The sequence below is a fragment of the Esox lucius genome, chromosome 3 (assembly GCF_011004845.1).
Source record: "Esox lucius isolate fEsoLuc1 chromosome 3, fEsoLuc1.pri, whole genome shotgun sequence".
Taxonomy (NCBI): Eukaryota; Metazoa; Chordata; class Actinopteri; order Esociformes; family Esocidae; genus Esox; species Esox lucius.
This window is the reverse complement of record NC_047571.1, coordinates 30,921,653-30,948,759: the sequence shown is the minus strand read 5'-3', so window position 1 is coordinate 30,948,759 and position 27,107 is coordinate 30,921,653. Positions and strand designations below refer to the sequence as shown.

The 27,107-nt window shown below is 42.7% G+C and overlaps 1 protein-coding gene across 1 annotated transcript; it reads left to right on the top strand.

The window, feature by feature from the left end:
* The first annotated feature begins 386 nt into the window (after positions 1-386).
* On the top strand, positions 387-25,575 carry LOC105024995 (MAGUK p55 subfamily member 7). Its single transcript, XM_020044159.2, has 19 exons — positions 387-1,073; positions 3,128-3,246; positions 3,903-3,980; positions 4,929-5,009; positions 6,796-6,924; positions 9,457-9,538; positions 9,626-9,711; positions 9,818-9,898; positions 10,037-10,233; positions 14,048-14,112; positions 14,444-14,458; positions 14,664-14,702; positions 17,782-17,967; positions 19,772-19,852; positions 20,059-20,152; positions 21,716-21,824; positions 22,063-22,203; positions 24,644-24,899; positions 25,005-25,575. The coding sequence occupies exons 2-18, from the start codon at positions 3,142-3,144 to the stop codon at positions 24,851-24,853; spliced, it is 1,779 nt and encodes a 592-aa protein (XP_019899718.2). The 5' UTR covers positions 387-1,073; positions 3,128-3,141; the 3' UTR covers positions 24,854-24,899; positions 25,005-25,575.
* The last annotated feature ends 1,532 nt before the right edge of the window (positions 25,576-27,107 follow it).

Below are 27,107 nucleotides of genomic sequence, written 5' to 3'. Positions count from 1 at the left end.
CTTTATATTTAAATAGATAGATCAAATGCATTTTTATAAAGCCTTTTTAGAATGAACCAAATTATAAATGCACCATGAAACAATATACAATATTTTAGTTATTGCCTGTTATGGCTAAAACTGTGTGATTCATCTGTGAATAGCACATTTGTCCAGGGTGCCAGCGGCCATCAAATGTGTGTGTTTGCACATTGCGTTGATTGCTGTGCCAAATTTGCATTCTGGTCAATACCCTGGTGAGGACAACACACTGAGATGGATTCTGACAATATGTGCCAAAAGTCTTTAGTGGTGAGCATTTCCGTCAGCAGTCCCGGTGGCAAGTGTCAGACAATCACTCAGGTTAACAAGTGGGATGTGGAGTCGCCAGGTTAACCTGGTTACAGGAGGAGAAGTTGGATGGCAGTAAACATTTCAAATATAATCTGTAACCATCAACAATGTCTGGTGGATATTGCTGAAGTCAGCATGCATATATGCACACACCCTCAGAACTTTAGAAATCTGTGGCAATGTGTTATATGATAAAACTGTACATTTTAAAGTAGCCATTTATTGTCTCCATCAAGGAGTATCTGTGTAAATACTGTTCATTCAGATTTCTTTCAGATCATTGGTTAATCTTGGCAAAGGAACATGTTTCATTAACAGGAATAGGGATATAAACAACTTTGTCCAAAACATTTTAGAGAAGTAAGTTTGTTTGCATGTATGGAAAACCAATCTGGGATCTGTAATTTCTGCTCAAGGGACAGGGTACCAACACTGCACATTGAATCTTTATTTTTGTTCAGTGTACATGGGCACTTTGGATGCAAATGAACAAACCTTGTGATGCAGAACTAATGGCGTAACTTGTAGGGAAGGGGGACATTTGTGACAAAGTTTTATTGAACCTTTACGCTTGCCTGGTTAATTTGGGTCAGAGCTGGTGACAGTTTGCAAGGGCCAATACAGTGGAAATCAGACTGACTCTTTTAACTGTATGTCTTTTATTTTGTATGTGTCCAAATGAACCCAACGACTACCCATGATTTAGACGGAGAAACATTAATGTTGTCACTTTCTCCCTGGTAAGTCTTAACTTATTTGAACTACGCTGAGCTTGTTGAATTGCATAATGACAGCAACATTATATATATCATGTTCTAGAGGATGAAATTTAAATATCTAGAATTTACATTATGAATGTATTAAGCTCTCTTGGGTACAAACAGGTGGCAGATTATTTTGATTTGAGCTGATAGGATTTTTTTCTTTTGGATCTACATATCCCTATAGTCATCTATTTTCTGTCAACTAAAGTCACATCATGCTGAGTTGCTTGTTAGTCAACTGTTTAGAAAAACGTATCTAAATTGAGTCCTTTTATGCACCTCACTGACTTGAGTGTTTGCTCAGTTTTAGAGCACAATCAATCAGTGGACATAAATCAATGATGTCACATGAAGGACAGAAAAGCTACTTTTCAGTGATGAGAGAATAGGCTATTATAATTGGGTGAGTGTGAACACACTTCAAAAACACAGGGCTCTATTGGTTCTTTAGAAAGAATGTGGACCACTGAAATTGAAAAAATGACAGATCTATTTAAATTTGATTCATTTAACCAGAGCGACTTTTACTTGCATGCATTTGGCACTTATACTTCACTATTTGCATGGATGTAGAACTCAACTGTCAATTAGAAATCAGACAGCATCATGAGGCATTTCTAATTTTAAATCATTGCAAATATTTAGCCTTCCCCATGGTAACCACTTGGTGGCAGTAATACCACATAACACATCCTTATCTGGACCAAATCTGTAATATTGTCCTTTTATCTACATTAAGATTGTTAAATATTTACATTATAATATGGAAACTCTTCTGAATTTATTTTTACTGCACGTACCCTAATAAATTTTTTTAATATATTTTCTCCTTCACAACCATTTCAACAGACAATTTCAACCATTTCAACCATTTCACCTTCACAACCATTTCAACCATTTCACCTTCACAACCATTTCAACCATTTCAACCATTTCACCTTCACAACCATTTCAACCATTTCAACCATTTCACCTTCACAACCATTTCAACCATTTCCACAGCGACTTAAATGTTTGTGATTGCACGTTTTTGTACCTTTACTTCTTTAAAATGCATTTTTAGTTACAGGTGGGAGAAGAGGGGATGAATGGGCCATATGGAGGCCGGGAATGAGTAGGTAGTAGGGCCAGTTTGTACATGTATTTAGGACATGTATGTTTGACAGAGATTGGATGAGTGAATACAGCCAGATGGCACTATTGCATGCAGATACCAACATCCTGTGTGTGTTTGTCTGAGTGATCGACCTGTTTCGCCATTAATACCCTCCCAAAAAGTCTGATCAAATCTGTATTTGTAAATGAAACCCACACGCTGAAGATGACCAAAATATATCTGTTATTTCTACACCAACGACCAGGGAGCAATAGGACCTGACTGAGCCTCAGATTCCACCATGCTGGCTGGAAATCCAGGTGGCAGAGACATCTGGCTTAATGGTCAGACGTTTCAACCCTCCATGCTTACCTCGCTTCATTTACCCCCCCTGATCTGGTCAGAAGTTTCCTTCCTTTACGAACCCTGATCTGGTCAGAAGTTTCCTTCCTTTACGAACCCTGATCTGGTCAGAAGTTTCCTTCCTTTACGAACCCTGATCCGGTCAGACGTTTCCTTCCTTTACGAACCCTGATCCGGTCAGACGTTTCCTTCCTTTAAGAACCCTGATCTGGTCAGACGTTTCCTTCCTTTACGAACCCTGATCTGGTGAGACATTTTGGGGGAATGTCGGGGACAAGAGTATGTGTGTGAGACTGTTAGGGTAATCCTTACATGCCCCTCGTCCATGCTTTCAGGGGAAAGGTGGATACAATTCTCGGGGCCCATGGCTTTGTGGGGGGGGGCACCGATTGCAATAATATCAATGCTGTTTATAAGGGTGGGGGCCCCAGCACATATCTTTTCAGGGGGCCCAGGATTCCTGGTTATGGCCCTGCCACTGATGCTCTTGTGAATGAAGGGAAAGATGCAGGTGGGATGAATCAGTCTGCGCGTGTAAGTGTGTGTTTTCCTCATCTCTCTGTGACTCCAGGTGTTTTTGAACTGATGTCCTTGGTGATCTCTGGGATGAAATCCATAATGGACACAAATGAGGACTTTGCATTTCTTAAAAGCATGATCATGGAAAGAAGATTACACCTACTGGTGAAGGTGAAAATGGATTTAACTGTAGTACTATGATGTCACAGCAATGCTCCAGTTATTTTATAGTAATGCTTTTTGACAGTGTTGATCGTGTTCCATTTTGAAATGTTGCGTTTACTAGGAACCAGATGCAGGCAAATGGGTCATAGTATTAAGGCTTGAACAATAGAGGTGGATAGAGGTCTCATTGGTGCATCAGTGCCATTTTAGCTTCTTTGCCAGCATGGAGAGCACCGTTGAGGCCGCCTCCATGTTCATGTCATCAATTTCAGTTTCATTTGTTGGCTCACATGAATCCTAGTCACCCAGTTGGAGTTGCTGTCCCAACCGGAACATAAGGAGGGATGAGGCAATTAGAGGGATGTCCCACTCAGTTGACTACATTAAAACGCGGGATTCCTTCAATGTCAATGTTTATGCTAGAAAGAGTTATGCTCTGAGTTACGTCCTCAGTTATCCCTATGGGACTTCTAGAACTTTTCCCAACATTATTAGTTTTCCCTGGCAAACTAATTCTACCAAATCAGAGTAAATGAAAGCGACAGATGAATTTCATCTGTGATTAGTTTTTTTTTTTACCAGTAACCCCCACAGACACAGACTTTAGCTCTCTCCTCCTTCCCCTCTCCTCCTCCCCCTCTCCTCCGCCCCCTTGTCCGCAGATTCATGCGGTGTTGAGGCGGTTTGGGAGAAAGAATCCTGTCCCGGTCAGGGATAATGCAGAGAGTTTGGCCTGTAACGTGAGTCTTTCTCTGGGCATCTTTCATTTCCAATTGATGGTTGTCCAAATGGTCATGGGTGGATGGGCGGGTAGGCAGATGGGCTGATGAATGTGTAAATGGATGGACGGATGATGTGCGAAAGAGGGGGGAGAGGAAAGACACAGTGGCCCAACACACACATCGGTATGTCAATATGACCTGATTTGAGGCCTAGTTTTGATTTTACAGGGATATTCATTTACAGTTCTCTTCTTAGAGTGAAATCACAGGGGACAGTTTTCAACATGAAACTGCTAAAATCATTACCGTCAGTGCTTCTACTGTGTACTTCACCTTCTGCCCTTCCCCGTCCTTTTCAATTCTTCCCTTTGCGAAGGTACTGAAACAGCCACTTCAGATTGGGTCTTAATCTTCCACGCCTTGGGGCCAAACAAAATAGCCGTCGCTTCTGTTTGCTCACAGGGGAAAGTGCTGACCTTAATGATGCACACTTGTGCATTGTTTTTCGTGTGTGTTTCCTCTGGAGGCGGGATGCACCCTGGCTTGCCTACATCTACAAGGAAACACTGCAACTGTCTTGAAGCCAAATGTAACAACATCATCGCTGTAGACACCCGACCACCAAACACTGATCCTCATTGGTCTGTCGGAGGGTGCACACTGTCTGGCAGCATGCGTGTGTGTTTTGCATGCGTGTGTGTGTGGGTGTTTTGCATGTGCATGTGTGTTTTAATGTACTACTGACTACTTCAACGAGAGTGAAACAAGGAGGGTTCAACCTGATCGGGACATCTTGCCGGTCCCCGTGAGAAACATTTGGGGTTAAGGGTTTTGGGTTGGCTTTGCACTCTTAGGAAACGAGATTTGAAACGGGAGTAAAAAGGTTTGGTCTGAACAAGGATGGTATCTCAAATGTGTGTGTGTGTGTGTGTCAGGACTTAACCCCTGTCTGTCTGTCTGTATTAGATGTCCGAGGAGCTGTGCAGTGAGCTGGCCAGTGCTGACTTTTCAGAGTTGATCTGCCTGCTCTCCAAGCCACATGTGAAGGTATATCTCCTGTTCAATATCTCGATCCTACTGCCTTCAGAAACACACCAAAACACAAATTTGTTGTTCTGTCCTAGTGGGGACCTGAAACCCGCAAGTCCACTTTCCCGAATCCTCAGACCCTAATTAATCCTAACCGTGAACTAAACTTAACCCTGAACATAACTTTAATCACCTTTATGCCTAAACTTAACCTAGCCCTAATGCCTAACCCACAAACCTAACTAGTAATGCATAAACCTACAACTGACCACAGTTCTAACACCACACATACATATACAGACACACACACACAAACACACACACACAACATTTGTTTTACTATACTTGTGAGAATTTTTTGGATCACCATTGATTTCTATTAAACAATCTATCCTTTCAAACCCTAACCCTAACCACAAAAACCCAAATTACCAGCCTAAACCTAACCTTAACCACAAGAAAAACAAGTTGTATATGAGGACTTGGAAATATGTCCTAACTAGTCATGATTTTCCATGGTTTACTGTACAAGTGAGCACATTTTGACCTCACAAGAATAGTAGCACACACACACCCACAGACATTACAACCCCTTCTGACTAATCAACAGGTGCTGTTTTAATGTAGCCTATAATTAGTGCAAGCACAGCTCATTTCTTTGGTGATGAATGAATCCAGGCTTTACACGTTGTTTTGTTTCTCCCTCCAATCCCAAAGCTATTAACTTCTATGAATAGACGTCATTAGCAGTAAGGCTAACATAACCAATCATATATTCATTATTGCCATTACTGCATCAGGGTTGAATTGGTCAGAGATGAAAAAAAGTAAGCCACTAAAGATTAATTTTGCTATTTTACAGCTTGATGTTTTGTGTTTTTTTTATTACCCTGAAAGAAGTATATCGGCCAGGATGAATTGTGGTCCACGGTTGAGTGTCCTTCAAGTACGTTAGACACAGCTAACAAAACAATGTAAGGAAGCAACACGCGACACTGAGCTTCCCATATCACCTTAAGTTACATCAAACCAAAATTTGACAATTATAATAATTATCTATATTTATAAATATTATTATCAATATATTAAATCCCATTTATTTTCATTATATATATATTTTTTACTAGCAGTCCCTGAAGTTAAATGAAGTTTTTTAATGGCTAATTAAAGAAGGACTGTAATCCATGTTTCTGTTATCTCTGCCCATAAACCAGTAAAATACTCCTTTAAATCTGGAATTGGTACATCCACGTCTTTTTAGTGAATTACACATAACCATACGCTTTGTTTGAATCCCAGACAGCTCTACATTAGCACCTCTGTCTCAATATCTGTGAAAATAGTCACAATATGAATCTCTGTGGAAATAGTCTCAATATGAAACTCTGTGGAAATAGTCACAATATGAACCTATGTGGTCTAATCCCACAGCTGTCACACGGCGTATCCGATTGTTCCAGACTTAGTGTTTACTAAACAGCAGCCCCTGGTCATTTATAGTTCACTACACAGGGAAACGTTTAACCACTAGTTCACTACTGGCTCTTGACTGGTGACTCAGATGTATTTGTATGTGTTACTGATAGTTCCGCAGGCAGATGTTTTATACCTTAATGAACTGACCCCTATTCTATTTCATTGGCTTGTTTGTTCCTGTCACGAAAGTCGGCCAGCTAGACAGACAGTTGGATAGACAAATACCTGTATGGATGGATGTTCGCATCCACTTCTCCCTACTAACCGCATGGGCCGAGTGCCTGCAAAGTTCCTATATGTAAGAAGCTTCTCAACCTTCTCTGTCCAGGGCCTTCTTTCCGTTCATGACACGGTGGCGAGGAAGGGTTACGACCCCGAGCTCCCGCCCCTGCCCGATGACACGGTTGGTGAAGATTCTGTGAGGATTGTAAGCCTGATGAAAAGCCAGGAACCACTGGTGAGTCCATAATGATCACAGGGCCAAACGCAAGACGGCGTTAACTTTGCGACGCCAGGGGTGTGGGTTTGATTCTCACTGTGGACCAGAAAACGAAAAGTATGTGCTCGCTGGCCTGCCTTAAGGTTGGTAAGGGCGTCAGCTAAATTAGCGTGAGGTAAACGGTCATGTGGTTTTTGGCGTTGTCTTTATGTGAAACTGCCTGAATATTAACACCTTGAAAATATTGAATGTTAATTACCTTTTATTATCTATACTCGACAGCCACGGTGATAGGTCTGATGAGGGTCATCATTTTCTCATCGGCAGGTGTGATAATTTGAGACGTGCCAGGGATTGAAGCCACAGATAATAGCTTTTGAGAACATTCCTCTCATTGATTTATTGTAGTCAGGTCTCACTACTGCCTTAGAAGTTGATTTGGTTCTCGGTGCTGAGATTAATTGTAGTCGCACAACCTGATCCATGAAAGCCACGCAAGCAAAGGTGTAGCCAGGACAAAAGCCTCGGGATGGAAAGAGAACATAAGGATCAGGGTTTTAGAAAACCTGGATCACCTTTGGGGCTGCAAAGCCTCTCCTTACTCAGCCTTTGGAAAGTCAATTCTTCCATATCTTTGTTGCCATATATCTGCAGTGACATTTTGCAGAGTTATGGCATTGTTATGTGTGTGTGTGTGTGTGTGTGTGTGTGTATACAGACATGCGTGAACGATTGAGATTGGAGTGCTTTTTCTGCCAATAATAAAGAACATACCTTTACACAGACAAATACGTATTAACAAACTTATATGGAGGTTTAGGGCTGACCTTTTTTACGACTGGGTCTGATTTTTATTGATGCAACGTGCCTCCATTTTTCCAAACCGTAATGCAAAGTGACCTGGCGTGACCTGATCGTAGGTAACGGCCTGAGATGCAGTTTCCACCGTGCGTCCCCTCCCCCCGTCGTTAACATCTGGTGAAAACAATGAGGGAGGACTTCTCCAGCTCTGTGATTGTGTCCGCTGCACGCCGCCAAATCGGTTCTGTCTCTGAGCAAATTGCAGCGGCTGGAATTAAGTCGCCCGGGTTAATGGAATAAATGTTTTTAGCTTTATTAGAAGATCGATTTGGCCCAAATGCTAACATTTCTTAAACACGTTAAAATGATAATATAAAATGATAATATAAAATAAACCTTTATGAGCTTAAAACAACTCCTCAAGCAAGAACCTTTCTTGGAGTGTCTGTCTGTGAGTGGTCTAAATTAGGAGTGGAAAAGCACCCATAGAGTTTGGGGGACCAAATCAGATATGTATGAAATATTTGTCATTGGTCTAATAACTTATACTGTACCCCCATCTGATGTCAACAGACACGTCAAAACTCCACCTATGCAAAGCCTGCTGATTTTGTTCCCTGTATGTATTGTATTTCAAACTAGCAACTATGAGTAAATAACTCTGATTGAAATGAATCATGAATAAATAACACTAATCAAAACGTTTCCAAAATGCAATAAAAAATTAAGTAAACACTACACACACATAAACACACAGACATTACACACACATAAACACACAGACATTACACACACATAAACACACAAACACTACACACACATAAACACACAGACATTACACACACATAAACACACAGACATTACTTAAGGGGAAAGGCGTTTACACGTTGGCACGTTATTACCGGTGTATAGTGGTGTGACAATGTGCAAATAGTTAAAGTGAAAATTAAATTAATCAGTGTTTGATTTAGTTTTCTAATTCGCTGTGGGTCAGCGTTGATCTGTGGGGGGAAACGTGCCTCTAATGTGGTAAAGCATCCGTTTCTCCCTCTTTTTCCGGGCAGTGTACACGCAGCCCGTCTTCCCCTGGGGGAGCCAGGGCTTTCTTTCTCAATAGCAAGGCCATGGTGAGCCTGTACATAGTCATGGTGTTTCTCTGCCATCCATCGTGTACTCTCTGTTTAGGCCAAGGCAGCATTTATATTTTTGTTTCGTTAAATAGTGTGCTGAATAGTTATCTTGTTTTCCTCGTGGTTGGGTTGTGTCGGACAGTGTTGATCTCCGGGTTGGGGAATCGGGTTTGTGAATAGATCCCCGAAAACCAGCTGGCATTGGGAGGCTCCTCTTCAAGTTAATCTCTCAGTAGATTGGGGCTTTTTGGTTCGGGGAGGTTTGAGAATTGCTTTCCTTTGCGTATAGGTATAAAACTCGACAAGAGTGTAGAGGCAGAATTTCTGTTATTGGTTCTGACACCTGGAGCTTTTTCAGAAAAACACACTCATTTCCTCTCTCCATCTCTCTCTCTCCGTCTCTCCTTCCCTCTGTCCATCTCTCCATCTCTCTCTCTCCCTCCCTCCCTCTGTCCATCTCTCCATCTCTCTCTCTCCCTCCCTCTCTCCGTCTCTCTTTCCCTCTCTCCGTCTTTCCTTCCCTCTGTCCATCTCTCCATCTCTCTCTCCCTTCCTCTCTCTGTCTCTCCTTCCCTCTCTCTTTTCTCCATCTTTCTCCCCCTCTATCCCCCCTTCTCAGGGAGCCACCTTGAAGAGGGATGGATCCTCTGGGGCTGTCATCGTAGCGAGGGTTATGAAGGGAGGCGCTGCGGACGCGACCGGTAAAAACAATGACATTGCATGGATGCGCGCCCAGTAGGGAACTGACTCCGTGGACTCACTGAACTGCAACGTGAGTCATTTCGCAGGCCTCATCCATGAGGGCGACGAGTTAAGGGAGGTCAACGGAGTCCCGGTGGAGAATAGAAATCCAGAGGAGATCCCACCTATTCTGGTGAGCGATCGTCTAAAACCGTGTCTTCCGCCTCGCAGCTGTGCTGTGTTGGTTTGGCCTAACGCGTGTCTGTCGGTCTACATCCTGCGTCTTCCTGTCACGCCAGGCTCAGTCGCAGGGAGTGGTGACCTTCACGGTGATACCGGCGGCCGTCTCCACGGAAGAGCTGTCGGCCAATGAGTCCGAGGTAACGGCATCGCACTCCCTGCGTTTGCGGTTCCGTCTCTGTTTCTGCATTTCATCGAAGTGCCAGAGTGTGGGACAGCACACACACACACACACACACACACACGCTTCACAGCCATTCTGCCCCCCCCCCCCTCAGTTATTCGTGAGGACGCTCTTCGACTATGACCCTGAGCAGGACCCGGCCATCCCCTGCAGACAAGCGGGTCTCCGGTTTAAGAGGGGGGACATCCTGCAGATCGTCAGCCACAGGGATGATACCTGGTGGCAGGCCCGTCACTATGGTGACCGCAACCCTCGAGCAGGACTGATCCCCTCCAGGCAACTTCAGGAGAGGTAGGCCGGCGTCTGTAAGGTGACTGTTGATGTCAAACAGGTGAAGATACTGTATATAGGATGACTGTTGATGGTCTAGAAGGTGATGGTACTACTGTATGTAATATATATAGGATGACTGTTGATGGTCTAGAAGGTGATGGTACTACTGTATGTACTGTATATAGGATGACTGTTGATGGTCTAGAAGGTGATGGTACTACTGTATGTACTGTATATAGGATGACTGTTGATGGTCTAGAAGGTGATGGTACTACTGTATGTAATATATATAGGATGACTGTTGATGGTCTAGAAGGTGATGGTACTACTGTATGTACTGTATATAGGATGACTGTTGATGGTCTAGAAGGTGATGGTACTACTGTATGTAATATATATAGGATGACTGTTGATGGTCTAGAAGGTGATGGTACTACTGTATGTACTGTATATAGGATGACTGTTGATGGTCTAGAAGGTGATGGTACTACTGTATGTAATATATATAGGATGACTGTTGATGGTCTAGAAGGTGATGGTACTACTGTATGTACTGTATATAGGATGACTGTTGATGGTCTAGAAGGTGATGGTACTACTGTATGTAATATATATAGGATGACTGTTGATGGTCTAGAAGGTGATGGTACTACTGTATGTACTGTATATAGGATGACTGTTGATGGTCTAGAAGGTGATGGTACTACTGTATGTAATATATATAGGATGACTGTTGATGGTCTAGAAGGTGATGGTACTACTGTATGTACTGTATATAGGATGACTGTTGATGGTCTAGAAGGTGAAGGTACTACTGTATGTACTGTATATAGGATGACTGTTGATGGTCTAGAAGGTGATGGTACTACTGTATGTAATATATATAGGATGACTGCTGATGGTCTAGAAGGTGATGGTACTACTGTATGTACTGTATATAGGATGACTGTTGATGGTCTAGAAGGTGATGGTACTACTGTATGTAATATATATAGGATGACTGTTGATGGTCTAGAAGGTGATGGTACTACTGTATGTACTGTATATAGGATGACTGTTGATGGTCTAGAAGGTGATGGTACTACTGTATGTAATATATATAGGATGACTGTTGATGGTCTAGAAGGTGATGGTACTACTGTATGTACTGTATATAGGATGACTGTTGATGGTCTAGAAGGTGATGGTACTACTGTATGTAATATATATAGGATGACTGTTGATGGTCTAGAAGGTGATGGTACTACTGTATGTACTGTATATAGGATGACTGTTGATGGTCTAGAAGGTGAAGGTACTACTGTATGTACTGTATATAGGATGACTGTTGATGGTCTAGAAGGTGATGGTACTACTGTATGTAATATATATAGGATGACTGTTGATGGTCTAGAAGGTGATGGTACTACTGTATGTACTGTATATAGGATGACTGTTGATGGTCTAGAAGGTGATGGTACTACTGTATGTAATATATATAGGATGACTGTTGATGGTCTAGAAGGTGATGGTACTACTGTATGTACTGTATATAGGATGACTGTTGATGGTCTAGAAGGTGATGGTACTACTGTATGTAATATATATAGGATGACTGTTGATGGTCTAGAAGGTGATGGTACTACTGTATGTAATATATATAGGATGACTGTTGATGGTCTAGAAGGTGATGGTACTACTGTATGTACTGTATATAGGATGACTGTTGATGGTCTAGAAGGTGAAGGTACTACTGTATGTACTGTATATAGGATGACTGTTGATGGTCTAGAAGGTGATGGTACTACTGTATGTAATATATATAGGATGACTGTTGATGGTCTAGAAGGTGATGGTACTACTGTATGTACTGTATATAGGATGACTGTTGATGGTCTAGAAGGTGATGGTACTACTGTATGTAATATATATAGGATGACTGTTGATGGTCTAGAAGGTGATGGTACTACTGTATGTACTGTATATAGGATGACTGTTGATGGTCTAGAAGGTGATGGTACTACTGTATGTACTGTATATAGGATGACTGTTGATGGTCTAGAAGGTGATGGTACTACTGTATGTAATATATATAGGATGACTGTTGATGGTCTAGAAGGTGATGGTACTACTGTATGTACTGTATATAGGATGACTGTTGATGGTCTAGAAGGTGATGGTACTACTGTATGTAATATATATAGGATGACTGTTGATGGTCTAGAAGGTGATGGTACTACTGTATGTACTGTATATAGGATGACTGTTGATGGTCTAGAAGGTGAAGGTACTACTGTATGTACTGTATATAGGATGACTGTTGATGGTCTAGAAGGTGATGGTACTACTGTATGTAATATATATAGGATGACTGTTGATGGTCTAGAAGGTGATGGTACTACTGTATGTACTGTATATAGGATGACTGTTGATGGTCTAGAAGGTGATGGTACTACTGTATGTAATATATATAGGATGACTGTTGATGGTCTAGAAGGTGATGGTACTACTGTATGTACTGTATATAGGATGACTGTTGATGGTCTAGAAGGTGATGGTACTACTGTATGTAATATATATAGGATGACTGTTGATGGTCTAGAAGGTGATGGTACTACTGTATGTACTGTATATAGGATGACTGTTGATGGTCTAGAAGGTGAAGGTACTACTGTATGTACTGTATATAGGATGACTGTTGATGGTCTAGAAGGTGATGGTACCACTGTATGTAATATATATAGGATGACTGTTGATGGTCTAGAAGGTGATGGTACTACTGTATGTACTGTATATAGGATGACTGTTGATGGTCTAGAAGGTGATGGTACTACTGTATGTAATATATATAGGATGACTGTTGATGGTCTAGAAGGTGATGGTACTACTGTATGTACTGTATATAGGATGACTGTTGATGGTCTAGAAGGTGATGGTACTACTGTATGTAATATATATAGGATGACTGTTGATGGTCTAGAAGGTGATGGTACTACTGTATGTAATATATATAGGATGACTGTTGATGGTCTAGAAGGTGATGGTACTACTGTATGTACTGTATATAGGATGACTGTTGATGGTCTAGAAGGTGAAGGTACTACTGTATGTACTGTATATAGGATGACTGTTGATGGTCTAGAAGGTGATGGTACTACTGTATGTAATATATATAGGATGACTGTTGATGGTCTAGAAGGTGATGGTACTACTGTATGTACTGTATATAGGATGACTGTTGATGGTCTAGAAGGTGATGGTACTGCTGTATGTAATATATATAGGATGACTGTTGATGGTCTAGAAGGTGATGGTACTACTGTATGTACTGTATATAGGATGACTGTTGATGGTCTAGAAGGTGAAGGTACTACTGTATGTACTGTATATAGGATGACTGTTGATGGTCTAGAAGGTGATGGTACTACTGTATGTAATATATATAGGATGACTGTTGATGGTCTAGAAGGTGATGGTACTACTGTATGTACTGTATATAGGATGACTGTTGATGGTCTAGAAGGTGATGGTACTACTGTATGTACTATATATAGGATGACTGTTGATGGTCTAGAAGGTGATGGTACTACTGTATGTAATATATATAGGATGACTGTTGATGGTCTAGAAGGTGATGGTACTACTGTATGTACTGTATATAGGATGACTGTTGATGATCTAGAAGGTGATGGTACTACTGTATGTACTATATATAGGATGACTGCTGATGATCTAACTGGTGATGGTACTACTGTATGTACTATATATAGGATGACTGCTGATGATCTAACTGGTGAAGGTACTACTGTATGTACTGTATATAGGATGACTGCTGTTTTCTTTTCTCCCCTAGGAGATTTGCTCTCCAGCGGCCCAAAGCCTTATTCAAGTCTCAGAGTGTCCAAAAACAACACACAGGTGATGATTTCTAAACCCCCAGCTGTAAATAATAAAATGGTAATTTCCCCTAGTGCAAAGGTCATATCTGAAGGTCAAATTGAATGTCACAGATCAGGCCAATGCCACATGTTGAGAAGTAAAAAACAGTTAAATGACACGCCATGTACAATGTTATAAGAAGCTCAGGGCATCTGTTCGCCTTGGGCCACTGACCTAGAGCTTATTACCTGCCATGTAGCCACTAATCTTACAAAGTACTCACCAGTGTTCCTTCTTTCACCTGGGAGGAGAAGTATAACTAGTCTTTCTGACTCGCTTGTTTCTCCTGTTTTGTATCCACGCTGATCAGAGGAAGAGGAGGAAGGTACTGTTTCTCCTAGTCTGGGTCGTTGTCCTTTACTGTCCTAACAACAACAAAAGAACAAAACATTCCCTCGGTGTTCAGAATGTTTTTAATGTCCTTTGTCGTGTCCTAGTCTGATTTGAGACGCCGCCGCGCTGTTCTGTTCATTGATCTCTGATTTTCTCCATCTCTCTCCCCTTTGGGTGTCCCGCTCCGACGTCTACAGAGGACGCAGACTATGGTGCCATTACTGGAGTACACATAGGTGAAATGTTTTGTTTCCTCATCCCTGTATCTGGAAAAGGTATCAACGCCTTACTCCCAATAAGATCCAGATGCAAATTGAATTAAAACCCACATGGTTTGAACCAGGAATTGACTGGAACAAGAATTCAATCCACTGGCCCATTTTAAGACAAGCTCACTTGGCTAAAGACTCACCAGCCCATCTGGCATTTGCCAGGACTGCCATAAGCTCCAGCTCCTTTTACACACCAGATTATTCAATCAGTATGTGGTCTTTGGAGCAATGGGAAAAGCCAACGAGGTTTTAACAGTCAGACATCGTTTTCCCAGGACCATATGGATATGTTTGATGTCAATTTTGCTATGTGTGTGTGCATTTGTGTATTTGTGTGTGTGTGGGTGTGTGTGTGGGAGACAGAAAGAGCATGAGAGAGTGTGTGTGTTTGTGTGTTCCGCTTCATCAAAACTAATGAACATCAAGAATGCATTTTCTGGACATAAACCAATGGGTAAGCTATCGGATCCTTGTTCTTAGTGCAGAGGTGGTCAATCTACGATCCCACGCTCCCCTCAAAACTAACACCCTGATATCCTTTTTTTTTTTTTTTTATGCTCTATTGTACCCAAAGACGAAATGCAGTAAATACTGAAGTACCAAACTCATAACACAGGCCAATTTCTTCAGAGATTATGGACTTGAGTGGGCAGATATCCTGTTGCCACTCTACTACAATTAATCAAATCTGATATTGGTTAAATCGATACCACTACATTTCTAACTGCAAGTGCCGACCAGATGAGCGTGCCTGTAATATCAGTTTAATATTTAATAGTTTACGAGCCAAATCAACAAAGACGAACACGAAAAGTAATCGCTAAATTGTATATAAAACGAACAATACTGACATGCTGACTCAGTGAAACTGTGATTGACGTCACGGGAGTACGTGACTAAACTGTACAGCAGGCAGTCACAGCATTGGGGGCAGGAGGACTGCATTCCCGTGACAGGCATGGGCTTTGGGTGATGTGTGAGCAATCACACAGGAGGATTGATTGAAAGTAACATTTAGACACACACACACACACACACTTTCAATATTTTACATCCACAAATGTATTACATATTACAGTGAAATATTGTCAAAGGCCACAAATATCTAGACCCCCATGGGTACTGAATGCCCCTCCTTATTCATGCCTCCAAGGTTGCCCATGAACTCTGACCCTGAGCGGCACCTCAGTGGAGCCGTATTGGTTTTAGACTGGCCTGCAATCTGGAGGCCACGTACTGTCAGCCTGGCTGAAATACTTAAATATCAGGCAGTTCAGGCATGACCAGGGGCCGGTGTTTTAGCTCACTTCCATGATGGGCATCTGCCCCCGGCCTCCTTCTCAACAAGATGTGGCTTATTTGGTACAACAGAAAACACACTGTCCAACCAGCTCCTCTGACAGTGTTTGTACAGTGGATATAAAAAGTCTACACACCCCTGTTAAAATGCCAGGTTCTTGTGATGCAAAAGAATGAGATAAAGACAAATCATGTCAGATCATTCTCCACCTATAATGTGACCTATACCGTGAAGAATTCAATTGAAAAACAAACTGAAATCTTTGAGGGGGGAAATAAAAAAACTCACAACCTGGTTGCATAAGTGTGCACACCGTTAAACTAATACTTTGTTGAAGCACCTTTTGATTTTATTACAGCACTCAGTCTTTTTGGGTAGGAGTCTAATAGCATTGCACATCTTGACGTGGCAATATTTGCCCATTCTTCCTTGCGAAAGCGTTCCAAATCTGTCAGATTGTGAGGATATCTCCTGTACACAGCCCTTTTCAGATCACCCCACAGATGTTCAGTTGGATTCAGGTCTGGGCTCTGGCTGGGCCATTCCAAAACGTTCTGGTGAAGCCATGGTTTTGTGGATTTGGATGTGTGCTTTGGGTCGTTGTTGTGCTGAAAGGTGAACTTCCTTTCCATCTTCAGCTTTCTAATGGACACCTGAAGGTTTTGTGCCAAAATTGCCTGGTATTTGGAATTGTTCATAATTCCCTCCACGCTGACTAAGGCCCCAGTTCCAGCTGAAGAAATACAGCCCCAAAGCATGATGCTGCCACCACCATGCTTCACTGTGGGTATGGTGTTCTTTGGGAGATCTGCAGTGTTGTTTTTGCACCAAACATACCTTTTGGAATTATGGCCAAAATGTTCAACCTTGGTTTCATCAGACCATAACACATTTTCCCACGTGCTTTTGGGGGACTTGATGTTTGTTTTTGCAAACTTCAGCCGGGCTTGGATGTTTTTCTTTGTAAGAAAAGGCTTTCGTCTTGCCACCCTACCCCATAGCCCATTCATATGAAGAATACGGGAGATTGTTATCCAGTACATGCCAGAAATTCCTGCAGTTCCTTTAATGTTTCTGTAGGCCTCTTAGAAGCCTCCCTAACCAGTTTTCCTCTCATCTTTTCATACATTTTGGAGGGACGTCCAGTTCTCCACTTGATGATGACTGTCTTTACTGTGTTCCATGGTGTATTTAATGCTTTGGAAATTATTTTGTACCCTTTCCTGACTGAAATCCTTCAACAATGAGATCCCTCTGATGCTTTGGAAGCTCTCTGCGGACCATGGCTTTTCTCTGAAATGCAAGAAAATGTCAGCTGAACTTTATTTGTGATTAATCAGAGTCACTTTAAATGATGGCAGGTGTGTAATGATGGTTTGAATGTGATTGGTTAATTCTGAACACAGCCACATCCCCAGTTATAAGAGGGTGCACACTTATGCAACCAGGTTATTGTAATATTTTTATTTTTCAAAGATTTCCGTTTGTTTTTCAATTGAACTGTTCACATTCTAGATCACATTAAAAGTGGAAAAAGTTCTGACATGATTTATCTTTGTCTCATTCTTTTACATTACAAAAACCTGACCTTTTATTTTCACTGTAAATGGGTGTCCCGTTCTGTAAGATAAGAAACATACGGGTCCTTGGTAATGCAAACCATTAAAAACATGGGCCAGTGCATACACGTGCGCGCGCACACACAGAGCGAGAGGTGTGTGACCGGCATCTCCTTCACCACAGCTGGTCTAAGGAGGAGTTTCCGACTGGGCAGGAGGGGCAGCGGGAGCGGGAGCGTTGAGGAGAACCCCCCGGAGTCAAGATGGAGGAGAAAGGAGATCGGGGGAGCATGCCAGGCACCCACCTATCTGGAGGTGGCACCGTACTGCCGGGATGCGACGCAGGACCATCGGCCGGTGCTGATGGTGGGTGAGTAAGACGCAGGACAGCACAGGGAAAACCGCGTTGGTCGCCGTGGGTTCAGTCCGTTCATATTTGGGTACGTGGCCTTGTCCTTTCCGCTAAAGACCGAATGCTGCCCCCAAATCATGGCTTCTTCGGTTTAATATCTGCTTAATTTACGACTTAATCGGGAATGAGATTACTCAGTCAGTAAGATCTAGGCCACCAAATGCATTGTCTTTGCCAGAAATCACTCCAGCTACCTTCATTCATTCTAATGTAAATGTTCTCAGACAGATTATAGACTTTGGAGGCCACCTTCAGCGCTATCCTGAGGCCAGTAAAGCTAGTCTGGGGACTGTATCTCCCCCTATGGGATTCAGGAGTTGCAAGGGCTATTTGCAATGTCATCACTTTTGGCAGCCTCTGTTAGTAGCTGCTGAGAGAATGTGGTATTTTGCGTTTTTTAGGCCTACAGAATAATTAACTGTGAGCATCTCTGGAGTTCCAGATGTTTGAGGTTTGCACTTGGGGGACTGTTCTATTGGTTCCACTGTGCAAGCTCAATCTAGCACTTTGTCTGTAATATTTGAACCCTGGGCTGGACAATGACCAGGATCACGGATAATGACAGGCGAGCTCACCAAAAAAAAAAAACTGGTTTAAATACAGACTTCACCCTCTAATTGAGCTGGACCACCTCCACTCTATCCAATGGTCTCTGTTTGATGTCATGTCGTGTAGACTCTGTCAGCCTTAAGCCAGGAGCCGTCAGGGAGATTCATCAGCCATGTGTTTTCTAAGAGCGGGAAACCCATGCCTGGGCACCGGTCCACGAAAGAGACATGAATTGATGGATTAGGTTTTATTATTAGGCAGACATTTAGCATTTTATGTTTTATTTAAATAGTTATAAGCGGATACAGACTCTCTCCAACCCACCCCCCCCCCTCTCAAATGCACGCTCACCCTCACACACACTTCGTTTTTCACCCCATCTCTCTCTCTCTTTACCAAAGTCAACGCCGGGTGCTCTCGTTCTTCAAAACAGACGAGATCATGTTACTAGCAGTCGTACACGTGAGAAGGTGGAGTAATGTATTTACCTCGTGAACTTTTCGGTGGCTGTGAAAGGCATAACCGTAAAACCAGAAACTAATCTGCCAACGTGACGCCTTTGCGGGCCGAAGTGACGCAACGTGATCCAGGCGACGGGAATTTCAGGAATCCCACTTAGAAGCAACACTCAATCTGTGTTGTTATGACGACGTCGACCTACGCAGCGGTCAGCGTGCTGTGCACTGGCGAATGTTCCCTGAACGCATCCCGGATCCCTGAAGACGTTCCCAGATGCTGCGTGTGACCTAGTAATCCTGTCCGAAGCCGTGTATTGACACTGATATTGTGCGGTGTTGTTGAATGTTCATCTAGATGGGGTGATATTGCTTTTCCAGTGTGACTGGACAGTCGACGCGGATATTAAACCACACAGAGGAACAGTGTAGCCGCAGTCGGTCTCGCTCTCTCGCTGTCTCACACACACACACACACACACACACAAACACACACACTCCTTTCAATAATGGAAAACACAGCTGCATCACAAGAATAAGGGAGTTCTTTCATCTCAAGCGTTATTCGTTCAGACTTTTGTGTGTGAATAAAGATCATTGGTAATGAGAGAGCGGTGCTGTCGAGCAGATGTTCAAGGCGCCAATATGAAGATATGAGGGTGTGCTTTGTAAGGTATGGGCTGACTCTTTTATTGAGTGTTGTTGATATTACACATTTGCAACTGACAAACAATTCCTTGTGGTAATGGACGTCACAGGGCCCGAAGGGGTTGGTCTGAGTGAGCTGAAGAGGAGACTGCTAATCTCTGACCCGGACCACTTTGGTGTCCCTGTTCCACGTGAGTTAACAACATCAGGGCCCTGGGTTTTTCCTGAGATTTCTGCCTGAATGGAATAACTCTGAATCCTAAACCAAGTCTCACCATATCACTCTATAGTCAGGGTTGGTTTGTGAAGAGTATGGATAGTGGGTGGTGGAACTGTCATGTCCTTCATTTCCCGCGGGGATGCCCCACAACATAACTTACGAGACGCTGTCTTTCAGACACCACCCGTGAGAAGAGGAATCGGGAGGAAGAGGGCGTGGAGTATCACTTTGTTTCAAGGCAGACTTTTGAATTGAACATAGTCAACCACAGGTAGGTATTTCCTCATGGGGGGGGGCGTAGTTGCTAAAAATGGTTACTGAGGACGCTGTTAAATTGTCCAATTGATTGTTATTACATCAACATTTTATTAGCAGGTTATCAAGTCAGAACACGACCACCTAATTTGTTGCGGTTTAGTCTCACTAGTGCCTCAGACAAGACATATTCAGATAGCGACCTACAGTGTGCAGTATTTCATACAGAAAAAAAGCGATCCTGAAATTGTGGATCAATTGTTTATTTGCCACCACTGATCTTAAACCATAGAACAGGATATGAAGACATGATGGATTCACATTGGCCCTCATTTATCAAAAGTGCGTACACCAAATTTCCAGCGTACACCCAAAACCACAGTGACTTTGAGATTTATCAATATGGACGTTGGCGTACGGCACTCTCAAATCCTACGCCAGCTCAGGAGGTGGTGTACGCACGTTTTGAGTTAGAGCGAAAATGCGCAGAAAAAAAATCCTAACGCACTGACAAACTAAAAGATATGATATATTATGACCCACTGTAAAAAAAACCAACAACATAATAATTACAAACTTCAGTGTTTATTTTAGTGCAACATGGACTTCAATGTTTAATTTGTGTGACTTTACCAAAGCATTTGATTTATATGTATTCCTTCAGATACTAGCCTGTGCGCTTTACATGACGTTTCAGGGTTAGGCCCGGCAGTTGCGCACGGACTGGGTTCAGTAATAAAAGGCTTTTAATGACCAAAATATAATTCAGACTGACAAAATAATAAAAATCACATTCTTCTTCTTTTAAATAATAATAGTAATAGAAATAATAATAATAACCACATTCTTCTTCTAAATAACAATAAACGTCATTAATAATAAATATCATAAAATAATAAGACGAATATTACTAATTGTCATGCAATTATTAATTTGTTAATGAATGGTACTCCACATCATATCATCATCTTTTATTCCTCTTTTTAAACTGCCAAATAAAACCATTTTATTTCTTTCTACCTCCCTGGTGATCGTCTCAATCTCCACGTGAGAGAAGTTTCTCTTTTTTGCCGTCTTCCGTGTGTCCATGGCGTAAAATGAGGGCGTGGGGGAAGCGGAGACTTGAATATATAGGGGCGTGTTATTCTAATGACGATCGTTTTCAGCCGCGGCATTTATCAATGGCAGGTATTGCGTACACCTGGATTTTAAAGGTACGCACAGCTTCATAAATAAGGCGGTGAGAGGAGTGTAAGCAAAATCCTACGCCAACATATACGCCCGTTTCTACGCAAGAATGATAAATGAGGGCCATTGTCTCATTCGCCCGTTATGTCGGTATTCACCCTTAAAGGTCTACATGGTTTGTTTCTTTATCTTTAAAATTGGTCTGGGGACGGGTATCAGTTATTAATATGAACGAAATCTCTGTCACACCAGCCACATCACACAATTACCACCAGCAGAATTATGGTTCAGTAAGCCATGCAAGTAGATTTTCCCATTTTAGCATCCCTTTTGAGTAGAAGGTTTTCAGACTCAGTTTAAAGATGTATGTTTCTATGTTGTTGTGTGTCAGGTTCATTGAGTATGGACACCACAGAGGGAACTATTACGGCACCAGTCTGGACTCTGTCCGCAAGGTCACAGCCGAGGGCAAAGTGTGCTTACTGGATGTGCAGCCCAATGTGAGTGACAGGCCTGCAGGCCAATCACACTCCCAGACCAGTAAATGAATAGTCAAAGAACCAATAGATTTCATTGTCTTGATTTGTTGGTCTGAATGTTATATTCTTCAGAACTGTGACATTTGGGCCTAATGTGCTGTTTAACTAAAATATAATTCTCAATATTCTTTCTCTCTCTCTCTCTCGTTCTCTCTCAATCTCTCTGCCTCACTTGCTGTTCCACCTTTCAATACCACAGACTATACATCGTTTACACACAGCCGAGTTTAAACCGTATGTTCTGTTTGTGAAGCCGCCATCGATCGGGGAGCTACGTTTTAGCAGAAGGAAAGCTAAATTCTTTGCAACGAAAGAGACAAAACCGACAAAGACATTTAGGGTAATGTAGAGGCTTGTCTTCTAACTAAATTTTTTACTCAATGTTACCATTAAGTAATAAACAACTTTTAAAGCATTTATAAATCATGTATTGATAACAGTAATAATTACTCATACGTTTACTGTTGGAATGTGCAGGTCTCTCATTTCTTTGAATGCTTTGAAAGGTGCTTCTAGAATGTCGACCAGTGGAACGCACAACTTTTTGTAAGAAATATGACATGTCACTCAAAACATCTTCATGGTAATTATACATTTGAAAGTAACACTCTTCCTTTTTTTCAGTCTCATACACAGTATCACAGAGAAACCAATCAGCATTCAGGTTTCAAACCACCGGGTTTATAAAACATTATCCCATTGCATTGTTGAATTCTTGTTTCTGATAGGCTTTAAGACCGTTCTAGAGTAATTTCTCTATAATGCAAAGGATATCCTCATGCTAGAATTTTTACAACAAGCCACGTTTTTTTTTTATTGAAAACATTGCTCAATTTGATGTTCATATTAGCAAGCTAGTGGCATGGTTTGGTGATGGTTATGTGAGCTAAGGAAGTAGCTAATTCCTAGTCATGGTGGTTTAGTCCTGTAAATGTCTATTTCATTAGTTCATTATTGAGGTCCATTGTGTGCACTCACTAATGCAAGCAAAACATTATGAAAAAAGTCAACTGGGTCTTGTATTAAAAGCAAGAACCATAAAAAAAAGGCTCACTACCGAATGATATCACAGGTACAGGACCAGGCATGCTCTGCCTCACTCAGACTTGGCTACAGCCTAATGAGTACATATCCCTCAACCAAAGTCCTCTGTCTGGCTACACCGACCTGGAATGTCCTGGCACATCTGGGTGCGGTGGCGTGGTGTATGTATTCTACAGGAATGACTGCACTGTGAAGTCCACTCCAGCCCCGACCGGCTCTTCTTTTGAAAGCAAGGGCTCTCAGGATCACTGGCTCTGTGTCAGCACTGGATGGGATTCATCAGCCTCCCAAACCTGACTTTGAGTATTTGAGCTACTAACACACCTACACCCAGTGTACCCCAGTAGGCTATTTGCTTGGTGATTTTAACATACAACTTCCCTGACCTCCGTCTCTAATAGAGCACAACAAGGGCCATACACTCTGCTGGCCTGTTTGCCTGATCGGGGGGAAAATGGATGGAAATACAGTGTGTCAGGGCTGTCAGATCCAAATCATATCACTATCACCTTAAAAACTCCTCTGCCTCCATCACAACTTCTCAACCTCCTTAACAGTTCCTCCACCCATTTGGCCCCAAGAAACAATTGATTCGGTTTAAAAGTTAAGATAACTATAAACATCCCAGCATGCTGAAATCACCTCTAAACTGGCTGCAGCTCAATTCAGCACTAACTTGGTCTTTACTAGGTAAAGTTGTTCTGTTGAGAACCAGAGTGTCAGGAGTTTGAACCCGGAGTGTCAGGAGTTTGAACCCGGAGTGTCAGGAGTTTGAACCCGGAGTGTCTGGAGTTTGAACCCGGAGTGTCTGGAGCTTGAATCCGGAGTGTCTGGAGCTTGAATCCGGAGTGTCTGGAGCTTGAATCCGGAGTGTCTGGAGCTTGAATCCGGAGTGTCTGGAGCTTGAATCCGGAGTGTCTGGAGCTTGAATCCGGAGTGTCTGGAGCTTGAATCCAGAGTGTCTGGAGTTTGAATCCTGATTGCGACATACCCATTAACACCGGATACCAAAAATACATCTTGAGATTAATTGCCCCACGACTAAATCTGCCTCAGAGCCCCCAAATGGTTAGAACTTGCATTGTACACACACACAAACCCCATAAAAACATGTTTGTGTCCCTGGTCTTGTAACATGGCAGCATGACTTGTGTAAGGTCACACACCCCGGCTGACCCTGTGACTTACATGGGATGTTTAGGGGTAGCCTGCAGCCAAAAGGTCACAAGTAAAATGGGTGGTGGGTGGGCTGTTAAAGAGCAATGTTGGCCTGCGTTTGTGTGTGTGTGTGTGTGTGTGTGTGAAAGAGAGAAATTTTGTGTGTGTGTGTGCGTTTACTTGTGTCTGAGTAGTATAAGAGGCCCTTGTGAGTGTTGTCAGTTCACTCTCATACTTACTTCCCATCTGTATTCTGATTCAGTTTGTGACCACAACCACCCCAGTTAAAACGCGGGGTCACACCTGGGTTAGACCAGGGTCTGAGATGGCTGGATGTCAAGCCCCAGGGTTTAACACGATTTAAGCATATTACATGCTTCCATCTGCCTGATGAGGTCCCGTTCCATATCGGTCCGTTTTCTTTTTTTAACATGAACCTCTTTGGGGCTAAAGGCAGGCTCAACTGACAGTGATAGAAGTCAGGTTTTGGTTGTAATGAGCAGCGGAACCATCTGACAGAGGACCTTCCACTTGCCTACGAGTGCGACTTTAACACAATCATTTCCCGTTTCCCACAGGAAGAGGACTTTGAGGATATGATTGGCTCGGCCGAAGCCATGGACAGCCAGTATGGCCACCTGTTCGAGAGGGTCCTAGTCAATGGCGACATCGTCTCAGCGTTTAACGAGCTCAGGGCGGAGCTGAGAAGGCTGGAGACAGAGCAGCCTCAGTGGATTCCAGTGGAGTGGGCCGGGCGCGCCGTACAAAACACTGAAACCCTGTGCTGAGCACCCTCCAAAACACGGACACACGCGCCACGATTCACGCTGCTGGGTACACACAATGGTTCTGTTAGTTTCTTTCTTTGTTTTATCCTGCTGATGTTATTGGAATAATTTTAATATTGTTATTGTGTATTTGTTTTCCTTTCCTTTCTAGCATGTTCCAGCTACTTTGGCGGTGGTGCAGTCAAGCGAGCACCAGTACAGACTAGCCTGGTTTGGCCCTAGTTTGAGTCAGAGCCAGATAGACATGCCCCCTGCCGCCCAATGTTTTACATGAACACATATAGCAAAGTATGTTTATGGAAAACATTTATGAGAGTGACAAAGTAAAGGCAACAAGCAACAACATGAAGTATGTTACCACGTGAGGTCCAAGCATTTATTAACCTTCCGAAGTATTTATAGGCTTTTCAAATTATGTGCATGGATGGAGCTTTACACTCAACGTTTGTTATAGAGGACCAGTGGACCCTAATGTTTCTGAGGCTATCGATGCCGTCATAATTATAGCAACCCTGCAACAAATGCTACCAAGAAACATATAGTTTAAGGAGATGCCCATGTGTCCTTTGCTTTTTGTTTAGGACCTATGCAACATTCAATTCCTGGTTTGTTGACCAATTCACCACTTATTTTGAAAGTAGTGTTTCTTTAGCATTCAGATAGTAAATTGTTTCTCAGATGTAAAAAGTCAAGGGTCTGAAATAAATTTTAAAAATCCCTGAGTTAATTGATTTCTCTCAAGAAATACACCTAAAAACCAAACTAATGTATCATCACTGACAAACATACCCATTAAAACAGAACCAATTCCACAGCCAAATAAGAAAATACTGCAGCCAATTCAGCCTGTAAGTCTTTCATTCACTCCATTTGGGGTAATTCCTGAGGTTACGGGGGAATTGTCTTCCTCTTGTGGATCATACAGTCACTCGGGTATGAAAGAGTGTAAATGTGTCCATAGCGTCAGGAGGAAACCGACGTGAAGTGACAGTAGTGATGCATTTCTCCTGGGGGAGACAGGTTGGGGTGTAGGGTTGTCCCTGGGGGAGACAGGTTGGGGTGTAGGGTTGTCCCTGGGGGAGACAGGTTGGGGTGTAGGGTTGTCCCTGGGGGAGACAGGTTGAGGTGTAGGGTTGTCCCTGGGGGAGACAGGTTGGGGTGTAGGGTTGTCCCTGGGGGAGACAGGTTGGGGTGTAGGGTTGTCCCTGGGGGAGACAGGTTGGGGTGTAGGGTTGTCCCTGGGGGAGACAGGTTGGGGTGTAGGGTTGTCCCTGGGGGAGACAGGTTGGGGTGTAGGGTTGTCCCTGGGGGAGACAGGTTGGGGTGTGGGTGTGACCCTGGGAGAGCCAGGGTGGGGTGGGGTGACCCTGGGGGAGACATGGTGGGAGGTGGGTGTGACCCTGGGGGAAGAAGGGTGGGGGTTCGGTGTGACCCTTGGGGAGGCATGGTGGGGTTGTGTTTGGGGGAGACAGGGTGGGGTTGTGTTTGGGGGAGACAAGGTGGGGGGTGGGTGTGCTCAAGCTAAGTGTTACCATTAGACCATATGCTCTGCACATACTCTAAGTTATCTGATTATAATCTCAGATTCGTCCAGAAGCACTGAACTAAAAAAACTATGGAAAAAAAACATAGCCTTGGCAGATGGCTGGTAATACATTGAAAAACGAATATAGCGCGTTTGGAGTCTATTTTCACTTCGCAGATCATAAACACAGTTTATATAAATATTTAGAATGGCATCATCCAAGCTGGGCAACGATCTGAGTTTTTTCTGGTGATGACAGGCAAGATGTAAGCATACAGGAGGTGAGCATCTCTGTGTGGCTCCCCAGAAAATGGAGATTTCCGCCTAGCTTTTAAAGAGAGGAAAGTTATGAGAGGAAAACTTTACTCAGAGGCTACATCAATCCTGGAATCCTTGAGGAAAAACATGACGGCTAACAAAGATCTGTTAGCGTGAACCAGGGATTGATACAGATGCGAATAAAGACATGGATAAAGTTAACGGCTACGTTAATGTGTAACCACTGGTGTTTTCGAAAGCTAAGGGATTGGACAGTGAAACAGTACTTGTCATCATCTTGCCGATTGTCCAACACGTCTTCTCTTGGACACGGCCTGTGGCAGTTTAGCTCTTTCCAGCCATGAATCCGTTTGAGCATGGCAATATAATTTTATAACTGCCCTGAGTATCCACAGGAACCCTCTGACATCATAATGATCCTATTAAAAATAATGTAACGATCCAATGGAA